This window comes from Chaetura pelagica, unplaced genomic scaffold (genome assembly GCF_000747805.2).
Source record: "Chaetura pelagica isolate M959 unplaced genomic scaffold, ChaPel_1.0 scaffold344, whole genome shotgun sequence".
In the NCBI taxonomy this organism is placed as follows: domain Eukaryota; kingdom Metazoa; phylum Chordata; class Aves; order Apodiformes; family Apodidae; genus Chaetura; species Chaetura pelagica.
Genome location: NW_009953098.1, coordinates 1,043,889 through 1,055,434, shown reverse-complemented (window position 1 = coordinate 1,055,434; position 11,546 = coordinate 1,043,889). Strand labels below are relative to the sequence as shown.

Here is an 11,546-nt window from a genome sequence, read left to right as displayed (position 1 = left end):
GGAATGTCAAATGCTTTCTGAACGTTGTGAGCCCTCGAGGCTGCCCTCGGCATCCTCAAAGGGAGGGAAATGCTGGGCAGTGGCACTCTGGGATCAGCTGCCTGCCAGGGTCCAGTGGGGCACATCTGGGAGCCCAAAGTAGGAGTCAGAACAGAAGAAGTGACTATTTCCCTACCAGTCTACACTGCCCATCTTTTCCAGAGGTGGCCATTTTAGGGAGGGCACGAAAATATCAGATTTTTAAAGGGAAGCTGTCTTGAGTCTCACTTTGCATATGAGACAGAAGAATCCAGGAGGCCTCAGAGGACCAAAACACTAAGTATGGGCAGTAATTAGCAGCTTCAAAGAGCACCTCACTTCACTGCATGAAGCCATTCATTTAGTCCTCTAAATGGCTCTGCTGGGGCTTTGCCACAGGTGTTACCCTCAGCTTCATGCCCACAACTTCACAGAGAACCCCAGGCAAGGAGCAGAAATTTGAAGCTCCTGGAAACCATCCCATTCCTCCTAACAGCAAACAAGTCAAGTGGTCACTTGGGGAGAGACATAAGCAACATTCCTCAATACTGTATGGTAAAAGCACACAGATGGAGAAGGGTGGAGGATGAGAGGACCCTCCTGCCTCAGAGGAAGGTGCTGGATGCTGTGTCATGGATTAATTCACATGATTCCTAAGATGCCTGCAGTGAAGTAAAATCAAGGGGATTGGGCCGTGTCCTGTGCATCTCTGCTGATCTGCTCAAGAGTATTTGGCTTTAGCTTTCAGTAACAGTTGCTTTTCTGGTGAACTTTGGACATTACCAAAGACAACAGAGCCCCCCAAGGACTCATGTCAGACCTTACCCACAAACCAAGAGCGATTAGCAGGAACAACATCAAAAAGTGAAATTTCCCCTTCTAGTCCCTCTTCTATGGAAAGCAACCTCTCCTACCTTAAACTGATCTCCAACTTCACCCTTAATGACGGGGCCCAGAATTCCCTTGTCCGGCTGATCCGACACCTTGCGCTTCCTGAAGGTGGCATCCTCGTACTCCACGTACACCACCTTCTTGTATTTTGAACCCACCCGCTGAGGGCCAGGCTCCAGGAACAGGCTGGTGATGTTTCTGCAGGCAAGGCAGAGAAAGAGCAAAAAACATGCAGGATGCTGCCAGAACTGGAGCAGGACCTTCCACCATCCAAGGACCTACACAGCTGCCTTAGGACTGTCAGTGCACGGTGGGGACACAATGTGCATCCTAGGGAACAACCTTTCAAGTGATTCAGTGCTTCTTTAATGGACAAAGATCCAACCAGGTTGCACAGCAGGAGCCTTGGGTGGACACTGCCCTGTCTTGGAGGGAAGTGGTGACTGTGAGAGCTGAGAGCGCGGCAGGTTGTTCTGTGTCAGGGGACATCCCCAGTATGTGGGCATAAGGCAACAGAGCCTTTTCATGATCATCCTACCTCCTTCCCAGAAGCAAGGCAGGCCTGTATGGAGGAGGAACCCCATGGACACACAGTCCCACTCTCACCTGTCCAGAGACACTGGCTTGGTGGGGGCATAGTCCCAGTCCACCTCCTCAGCCGCGATGTAGTGAGTCCAGGTCACGGGCTTCTCTTTGGCAAAGGAGCGCACCTGGATCACGTGGTAACTTTCCTCATCTTCTTCAGGGTAATCCGTGTACTCTGCCTCAACTGACTGCTTCCCCATCTTCACCAGGCGCTCCTCCAAACACTCCTCCACCTTCACAAGGGCCTCCATGCCAGCTGGGTTCAGACAAACCAGACAGAAAGGGTCACACTGACGTGCCAGCGCAGACCTGCGCTCCCCCAGGCTCTGCTTGCCAGGTGTCCTCTCCACTATCAAATGGGTCATCACGTATCATAGAATCCTAGGGGTTGGAAGGGACCTCGAAAGATCATCTAGTCCAACCCCTCTGCCAGAGCAGGGTCACCCAGAGCACATCACACAGGAACGTGTCCAGGAGGGTTTTGAATGTCTCCAGAGAAGGAGACTCCACAACCTCCCTGGGCAGCCTGTCCCAGGGCTCTGTCACTCTCACAGCAAAGAAGTTCTTCCTGAGATTCACCTTGAACCTCCTATGCTCCAATTTGAACCCATTACCCCTTGTCCTATCACTGGTCATCACTGAGAAAAGCCTAACTCCATCTCCCTGACACTCACCCCTTACATATTTGTAAACATTGATGAGGTCACCCCTCAGTCTCCTTTTCTCCAAACTAAAGAGACCCAGCTCCCTCAGCCTTTCCTCAGAAGGGAGATGTTCCACTCCCTTAATCATCTTTGTAGCTAAACGTAGGTTAAAGGTGTGTCATCCTGGTCACGGGCCAGACTGCCCGTGGATGTAACACTAAGGAGCAGGAGGAGCCTTGGAGCTGCAGCACTGCATAGAACCCCAACCCTGTGCTAACCCCTGAACTTCTTTTCCCCCAGGCTCTTGCAGAATAAGATTACCTTGCTGATGGGACAGTATCTGGCAGTACATCCGAAACCAGCCAGCTGTTACTGGCATGGTCTGGGCTGTAAGATACGTGGCAGGAGAGACTTCTAGGCTGCTGAGACGATGGCCTCTCACCAGGAATGTGTGGCCTTCAAAGAAGATAGAGTGGACTTCTGGCCCAGTGCCCAACCCAATAACATGCCAGTGGACCTGCTTCTTGAGGCACAGTGTGAGACCTGCCAGGAGAGAAAGCATCCAGATGTCAGCACTGTGTCCATCCCTTGTCCCCACTCTTGACGTCATGGACTCGGAACCTGGCAGGCTACTGTGTAGATTCCCCAGCACCAGAAAGTGGTGGCTTCAAGCTGGAGAAGTTGGATGTGAATGTTGACTGTCCAATCAAAACAGAGCACAGGCCCCATCACCCCCCTCAGATAAGAGTAGATGTACAGTGTTGGGGGTCTTGGCAAGTGTGATGGTGGGAGCTCACGGCGGGATGCAGTGGTGACAGCAGATGTGCTCCTGGACTCTAGAAATTGGGGAATCAGGAACTGGAAGGGGGAACCATTTGATCACAGCACTGGCAAGCCCAATAGTAAAGCATTGCACCTGGGACAGGGCTCCAGCACATCCTCAGTAGTAGCTGAGATACCCCAAAAAGGGCAGAGAGAGGTCACCAGGATTATTTGAAGGCTGGAGAAAATTCCTTCCTCAGAGAGACTCAGATTGCTCAGTGTGCTTAGGAAATGGGAGAGGATTTGACTGCACTGTAAAAATATTTTCCTGGGGAGAAATTAGTGTGTGCTGAAGGGCCCTGTAATCTAGAGGGAAGTGATTAACAAGAACATATTCCTGGAAGCTGAAGCCAAACAAAGTCAAACGTAGAGTCAAGAATCTGGTTTTGGCACTGAGAGTGATAGGTGACTGGAACAGATCCCAAAACCCTGGGAGGAGAGAGGGTGGAGTCCTCATCCTGAGACACTCAGCTCTCCATCAGACACCTCTTAGGCCAGGTCCTGCAGCCAGACAGAGGGTTGCTGGGTGGAGGTGGATACCTTATCAAGGGGAAACCCACGATGTAGACACAGTGGCTGACCACGTGGCTTACTCAGCTCTGAAGCTTCATGGATCCACCAGGACAGGGAATTCAGGATAGTTTTGCTTTTGCTACCTTGAGTTTACAGACCTGGCTGCAGCCCTGTCCCTAGCACCTCCCATGCCCTCCATCCCTGTCCTATGCTCACCAGGCAGTGAGCCATTGATGTAGCCATTGATGGTGTGAAGATCCATCTTCTTGTGCAGCAGGGACTGAGGAGCTGCTGGGGAGCCAGGCTCAGAGTACCAGCTTTTCCCTGTGGAGAGAGGAGGATGCAATCAGCTTTCACTTGAGAGCATTTCAGAGGAAAAGGAAACCTTCCTACCAGGGTGAATTGATAACAAAGCCAAAACCCAGGGAAGAGAGATATGTGGTGCCTGTTAGAAATCCACAGCAGACCTTGCTGTGGCTCTGCACTAATCCAGTAGTGACCACTGCACATGACAAGGGCATTACTCCCCTGCAGCTTTAGCCTGTGTGGTGGGAACAAGGTCAGGGCACAGGATGGGAGAGCTGGGAGAGCCTGCAAACTCCCCCCAGCCGGGGCACAGAAGGAGAGGCAGTTCTGCACCTGGAGCACACTGGGTGGGGGACTGTACAAAGCTCAAACCCTTGGGACCCTCAAACCCTTGGGAGGCAGTGTGGGACCTGAGCAGCTGCACTCACACGGGGGACTGTACAAAGCTCAAACCCTTGGGAGGCAGTGTGGGACTTGAGCAGCTGCACTCACACAATGGCCTTGTGCAGCAGGGACTGAGGAGCTGCTGGGAAGCCAGGCTCAGAGTACCAGCTTTTCCCTGTGGAGAGAGGAGGATGCAATCAGCTTTCACTTGAGAGCATTTCAGAGGAAAAGGAAACCTTCCTACCAGGGTGAATTGATAACAAAGCCAAAACCCAGGGAAGAGAGATATGTGGTGCCTGTTAGAAATCCACAGCAGACCTTGCTGTGGCTCTGCACTAATCCAGTAGTGACCACTGCACATGACAAGGGCATTACTCCCCTGCAGCTTTAGCCTGTGTGGTGGGAACAAGGTCAGGGCACAGGATGGGAGAGCTGGGAGAGCCTGCAAACTCCCCCCAGCTGGGGCACAGAAGGAGAGGCAGTTCTGCACCTGGAGCACACTGGGTGGGGGACTGTACAAAGCTCAAACCCTTGGGACCCTCAAACCCTTGGGAGGCAGTGTGGGACCTGAGCAGCTGCACTCACAAAGTCCTGTGGCCCAGACCAGGCTGAATTCAGGGTCCAAAACCAGTCAACAGGGTAGTTACCTTCATCAAACACTGCGAAGAGCATCACAAACTCTTGCTGCACATCCTGGTTCCCACTGCTCGTCAGGGTCCCTGCAAGATGCCATGGGAAGGATCTCTTTCAAAGTCAGCAAGCACCATGCCTATCTTTCCAGGAAATTCTCTTTGTGCCCTCCAAGAACTGATAAATCAAGGCCAGGCTGTGAATTGCTTTTGTCACATCTCACAACTGACACAGTCCTGTTCCCAGCCTTGCAGTCCCCAAAAGCCCACGGTTGAGGGGCAGCTGCCTCCAGAAGGCATCAAAAGGTCAGTTTGTGCTGCTTGCCCCTCACAGGCTTTCAGGAGCCACTTAGTCACTTGGAAGAGCCCATTTTATCTAGCCCCATCTTCAGCACCATTGTCTGTGCTAGTCACTTCCCTCAGTGGAGAAACTGCCCCTGGTGAGCCTCTGGAGCCTGCAGACAGTGCCCTGGGAGGAGGTGACTCATTCCCATTCCTCTCCAGTGACTAGAAAGGAGTCTGGACTACTACCTCCAGGAGATGGCTCAATCAGAGATGACCAATCCCTCCCCAGGTACACTTCTTGGTGCCTTGCAGCCAGCAAGTATTAGCACTTTGTATTTAATCACCTCCATATTTACAGAAGGAAAGTGAGGAGGCACAGGTGCTGAGGACTAGGCAGTGCCCCAAGTGTTCTGCCTCTCTCCTGCCTGATCCTTAACCATTGCTGATACAAACTAGTTATTTTGACAACACAGGGTTTGACAAAGCATCCTGGTTGACACTGGACAATCACAACCTGGGGAAGCTCTGAAGGAAAGACAAACATCCATGCCTCCATAGCAATTCACCTTATGGACAGGTAAATTCAGATGCAAGGCAGAAGATTTCATGTGTGGTCTGAAATCTTGCAAGGGAAAGAAGCAACCAATTCCTCTTCTGCATGGAATTCCAAATTCTGTTTGGCTCCTCTACTGGGATGTGACTCTTTGAGGAAAGGGCCAAACCCCAAAAGTGCTGCTGCTGACCCGTTTACTGATTCCACTACCACGTTCAGCCTCTGGAAGGCACCTTTGATTATTCTGCTTTTCAGTTCACAGCTGCATGTGACCTGTGCCCAGCCCGTGCTGTCCTTACCAGGTCGGCACACAAGCAGGGCTCCAATCAAGCCAGAGTTGATGTCCTTCACACTGTCAGTGTTGGAGGAGTAGGAGTGGGTCAGGCATGGCGAGTCACCATCTGTTGGGCCCTGGTTCTGCTGAATTTCCCAGATGTATGTATGTGTCTTCCCTGGATCCACCTTATCACCCTCTTTCTCTGGCTGGCTGGTCTCATCCTCATAACCTGCACCTAAAGCCAACAGAACAGCCAGATGTCACTGAAGGTCCATCCCCAACACACAGAAATGCCTCTTCCCCCACCCCAGAGCACAGCCTCTCTCCACTCCAGCCCCCGGGGCCAGCCCAGCTGCCACCAGCCATGGCTGCTCTCAGGGCAGTGAGCAGAGCGGTGCCAAAGACACTTGTTGGGCTGTGTACCCACCACCTGGCCCTGAGAATCCAGCCTCAGGTTTGACCTCTCTACCTGCTGCAGGCTTGCTGTGACCTGTTTGCCCATCTCAGCTCGTTCTAGGCTGAGCATGGTCTTGTTCCCCCAGGTTAAGCCAACTCTGTGACCAGCTGTCACAGAGACGTGGGTACCAGGGGCAGGAAGGGATGCATTCCCTCCTGGCAGGCAGCAGAGCAGGAGGTGCCACACAAGGGCTTGCAGCACCTGGCTGCTGTTGCCTGACTCACCTTCTGATGCCTTCCAGTAGGACACCCCAACAGCATGGAGGTTGTATGGGCGGGAGGCCAGATTCTTAAACGTGATGACCACTGTGTCATAGACTTCTGCTCGGATGGTGGGGCCCAGGAGACCTGAAAGGGGAAAGACAACAGGGTTAGGCAGATGGGGTCAGGCAGCTCATCCCCATCCATGGGCCCAAGGGGGCTGGGCTTTCCACCTGCACAAGTAAGAGCCCTTGTCCCTTACCCAACATGGCATTATCTACTCCTCCAGCACCAGTAAGGCTGCCTGCAGCCCCAGCAGCTCTGCCATACTGGAATTCTACCCAGGTGCCCCCCCATTCCTGACCAAGGAGCTGCCAGCCCTCAACTCAGGATGAGTTTGGCCACTGCCTAGGAGAGCTACAGCTCACCTCACTGTGGGTGCTTCTTACCCATCCACGCTGGCTTGGGCTTGGGCTGCGTGAACGAGGCATCAGGGTACTCCACAAACACAGCCTTCCTGTACTGGGGAGGGACATCAGGCGTGGGGGGCCATGGGCCTGGGGGCCTGGACATACTGCAGGAGGAAAGAAAAGCCAAGGCTTGATCGTGCAGCCCCATTCACAGACAGGCAGCAGCTATCCTCTTCCTCCCCTCCCTGCCAGCTTGCCTGCACTGTGCCAGCCCCAGGGATCACTCAGCCTGTTGTGTCCATTGGGTTTCCTGACAACCCCCAGGTGTGTTTGGGAATGTTTTGCTCAGCTTATGGATGATTAATATTACAGTGTTAGTCACCCTGGAGGATGACACAAGGGCAGGAGGCATAGCACTGCACCCAGTTGCAGCTGGGGGTGGGCACAGCCACAACAACAGCATGACCCTTCTGCCTTGTGCTTCCCCATCAGCAGAGACCCAGGCCCTGGGGAGTACTGTGAGAGCAGTGCCACAGTGGCCTCTGCCCTGCAGCCACCCCCCCAGACCCATCCCCAGCAGGGTCAGATGTGGCAGATGTCACACCACATATATATAACCTGGAGCATCCTTCCCAGCTCCTCCCCCTCCCAGGTAAAAGACTACGTTGGGCTGCAAGGCAGGTCACAGCAGTTTGCTCTGTGGGGAGAGCAACATCCCTACATTTCTTTCTTCTCTGACCAAACTGGGATTCACAGCCAGCCTCCAAAACTCTAATCCTTGCACCAGGAGGACATAGGAGCCTTGAATGTGTTTCACACCCCACTTACTGGCCACTGCCTCTCTGTAAGTGGCTTAACAAAACCATTTTCCAGAAGGAATCCAGCACATTTATCAGGATAACAAAGCCATTGAATTCTCCAGGGATTTTAGAGCTTGGCTTATCAGCCCTGGGACTAAGACCTTTTCCAGTAACCAGACAGACTGCTTCAAGCCTTGTTTTGTTTGGAGCAAAAGCCATGTAATATTTTCTTCCCTCTGAAGAAGCAGGGAGGATGGTTCTCCCCATCTGACTAAACCTTCATTCAAGCAGTTGTTTGCTTGTGACTCTTCCTCAAGAGGAAGAGGAAGGAGTCAGAGTGACTTAAATTTAGGAAAAGGTGACACACGCTGGTCCCCACACAACTGGCTGGAAGCCACCTGCAACTGGAGGATGTTGTGGGGAGAGCAGGGTTCTCCCTCTCTGGGGACAGAGCAGGACAGGCGTCCACAAAAATCCTATGCACATCCAGCTCCTGCCTTTCCCAGCATCCAGCTCCAACTTCTCCCACCACAGCAACAACCTCACGCTCGTTCTGGCTGGCAGGAAGCCTTCAGCAGACACAGCCCAGTGAGCAGGGTCACTACATTCAGATGACTTTGCCCATGAGCTGTTATCATTCCTGGCTCGATGGCCGTAGGGTCCAGATCAAGCTTTTGCTCCCCTCCACGCTGGGAGGTGGCAGTGCCACGGGGTCACTGGCTGCTCACTGCTGGGAAGCTGTGCCTTAATCTCTGACTCACAAAAAGAATATGAGGGTCTGCTCCTGCTAATTCTGCAGTAAATAAGGCACAAATTGTCCGAAGCCAGGGAAATTCTGCTGGAATGTGCGGGCATGGCTGGGAGGAGACTTGTTGACACCAGGGCTCAGCACCAGGTCCCAGCTGGCACAGCAAAGCCTGACAGACTTTGCATGTGACAAGGAGGTGGATTTCATCACAGGGACATCTGATCCAAGTGGTTCTGGCAAGTCCTCTGCAATTAAGGTCCCCGTGGACTTCCTATCCCAAGGGCAGCTGAAGCCAAGGCAGGGACGTGAGTTCCTGGCGCCTTCAATCAGCATTGTTAGCTGCACTATCTGTTCATCTCTCGGAGCCCAGAGACAGCCAAGGTAAACACCCTGCACTGCTGAAGCACTAAACAGAGGCTGCTGCTACGTGGCCACCAGCTCCTAGACTGAGCTGAGATCCCTGGGGCCATCACAGGACGTGCTGGTCCTAGCTCTGACCCTGCTGGTAGGGCTGTTTTTGGGAGGAAGAGAAACTGAATGCATGGGGCAGGCGCACGCAGCTCTGGCCTGGCGTGCTCTAGTCCATTCATTTGGCAGAGATTCCAACAAATGTGTGAGAGGAACCACTGGACACCTAAAGGAGTTTTGCAGGTCATGCCTGGAGGTGGACCCTTGGGGGCTGTCATGAGATGCTGGTACCATGAGAGAGAATGAATGGAGCAGAAGACACCCCACACACAGCTTGGAGGTACCCTAGTTCCAGGAGCAGCTCTTCCTCTGCATGCCCCTTCTCCCCAGCCTGGCTGTCTTCCTGTGCCCTCCCCATGTGGGGGGAACTGTGCAGAGAAGCTGCAGGGCCAGGGAAAAGGCAGAGTCACCCAGCTGGGAACAGCCGTGCTGAGCAAGCCCTGGTTCCCACCACGGCTCCCCAGGCAGTGACACTGCTCAGGTGTGCCCTGCCTCTCTGGGGTGGAGAATGCCACCAAGTCCCTCTGAGAAGATCAAAGATATCTTTCCCCATTTAAGAGGAGGTCAAGTGACTTCAAACTGCCTGCCAATGCCCAGCTCATGCCCAGGGCAGGGCCAGGACCCTGAGTCATTTCTGGGTCAAAAATGGTACGTGTGTCATTAAAGCCTGTGCTGAAATGGAAAGCTAGAGGGTTGAATTAACAGCACGAGTGAACTCACCTCCACAGTGGCCTAATGGATCTGAATCCAACCTTAGTAAAAGCAGGGCAGGGAGGGCATTAGTAAAACAGGGAGTGCTGAACACAATTTTCCTACTGAAGTAACCAAAGGAGGGAGAGGGAAACAACTGATACAGTGATCATGGCAACTAGGCAGGCTGTCCTGGCTCATCACCTGGTTTCCAGAGCAGCTCCTCACTGCTGGGGCTGACATGACCCCAGCACAGGGCCTGGGGAGCAGGATGTGGAGGTGGGGAAGAGAGGTGTGTGGTTTGATCCACAGAGGACACAGGCATCCAACTCTGCTCCATATGCAGAGCTCAAAACAGCCCCTTCACAGTCTCCTGTGTCCAAACCAGCCGTGTCTTCAGACAACACCATCCTGAAGCCTGAGAAATGCAACTGCTTCTTTTCCTTCCTATTCAAAGTACCCAGGCTAAACCAGCATGTCTTCCTCCCTCTTGTCACCATGTATGGACACTGTTCTTTGCCAAAGCACTAAAGATTATTTTAATTCCTTTAAGGAAAAATTTCAGCCCCAGAAAGGTAATGCATACAAATATATAAGCAACTAAAGCTGGGCTTTACCAGGGGCGAGCACAGTGGAGAGCCCCCTACCCTGCCCCCAGAGTGGTCAGGAGGGCACAGCCAACCTCCCTCTGCAGCCCCCCAGGCAGGGAGGCACAGGACCCCATCTCCCCTTGCATTGTCCCAAAGCTTCCAGGACACAAAGCAGAAGAGAAAGCACAGGCTGGAGAACCAGCTCTTACCTCTAGGCACAAACTTTAGAGGATCACAGAGAAGGAGCATTAAGATGAAGCCATGCAGAGCAGTACTTGGGAGCAGATCTGCATCTCTCTGCAGGTTTACTCCACCTATGCACTATTAGGGGCTGCACTTGGTGAGTCCCCATGGCACAGGAACACCCATTCCCAGCTGTACCAGCAGCTCAGTGCTCCCACCCTGCTGGGCTGCCCCCACACACCTGCCTGGCCCCAAGCTCAGAGAGCCGTGCATGCCAGGGTGGGAGGACACCCCCAGCAGGGTGCTGGAATGGCAATGGAAAGAGGTTTACCCTGCAGGTGCTTGCAGCACGGAGAGCAGCTGGCTGTGTGTGTAGTCCCAGGCGGTTTCCACTGCACCGATGTAGTATCTTCTGACTTTGCTGATGCCCTCCTCAACCAGGCAGAGGAGCAGCAGGCCATGCAGTGTTCCCACCAGCATCGTGCCCGCCAGCTGGGAACTGCTCTGGCCTCAGGAGGAGTGGGAAGGAAGAAAGAAGATAGGAGAGAAAAGCCTTTATCTTCTCATCCAGCTGTTGTAATCCATAGAAGACGGTGACCTAAAGCCAGGAGCCACGGGTTCTGTCATAGTGCTGGACAGTTTTCCAAGCACATCAGGAGCAGAATGGCTCGAGCGCGTTGCTGCAGAGGAGTGTGTGAGCGAGGGACCCTCCTGCTCTTCCTCTGGGCAGCCAGTGCCAGGAGGAAAGGAAAAAACAAAAGGAAAGGGGGGGGCCAGCACAGTGTAAGTTCCACCGCAGGATCCCAGCTGGCTCAGTGTCCCAGCCCGTGTCTGGGAGCGAGGTGAGGAAAAGGGAGGGTTGCAGAGGAAGTGGAATTTAGGTGCGGTCCCTGCCTGGTCCCACCTTCCCACTGCAGAGGGTGGGTTGCAGGTCAGGGCCCCGTTGCTGCCCTGGCTACTAGAGCCTTTATTTCCCCTGGGCTTGGCTGGGGGCCTGCAGGGCGCTTGGCATCTGCAGCAGCAGAGCTTGGAGGTGAGCAAACAGCCAGGGACGCACACGGGCACGTCCCTAGGGGGGGAGCATCCCTGTCCC

At 53.6% G+C, this 11,546-nt stretch overlaps 1 protein-coding gene across 1 annotated transcript in view; it reads right to left on the bottom strand.

The window, feature by feature from the left end:
- Positions 1–10,933, bottom strand: part of F8 (coagulation factor VIII, procoagulant component) — a 23,065-nt gene extending 12,132 nt beyond the window's left edge. Inside the window, exons 1-9 of the mRNA XM_009997189.1 lie at positions 10,785–10,933; positions 7,014–7,138; positions 6,589–6,711; positions 5,930–6,142; positions 4,811–4,882; positions 3,690–3,797; positions 2,460–2,681; positions 1,516–1,750; positions 933–1,107 (exon numbers count right to left, since the gene is read on the bottom strand). Of these exons, the coding sequence (XP_009995491.1) occupies positions 933–1,107; positions 1,516–1,750; positions 2,460–2,681; positions 3,690–3,797; positions 4,811–4,882; positions 5,930–6,142; positions 6,589–6,711; positions 7,014–7,138; positions 10,785–10,933 (1,422 nt within the window). The remainder of the gene's footprint in view (positions 1–932; positions 1,108–1,515; positions 1,751–2,459; positions 2,682–3,689; positions 3,798–4,810; positions 4,883–5,929; positions 6,143–6,588; positions 6,712–7,013; positions 7,139–10,784) is intronic.
- Between the last annotated feature and the right edge of the window lie 613 nt (positions 10,934–11,546).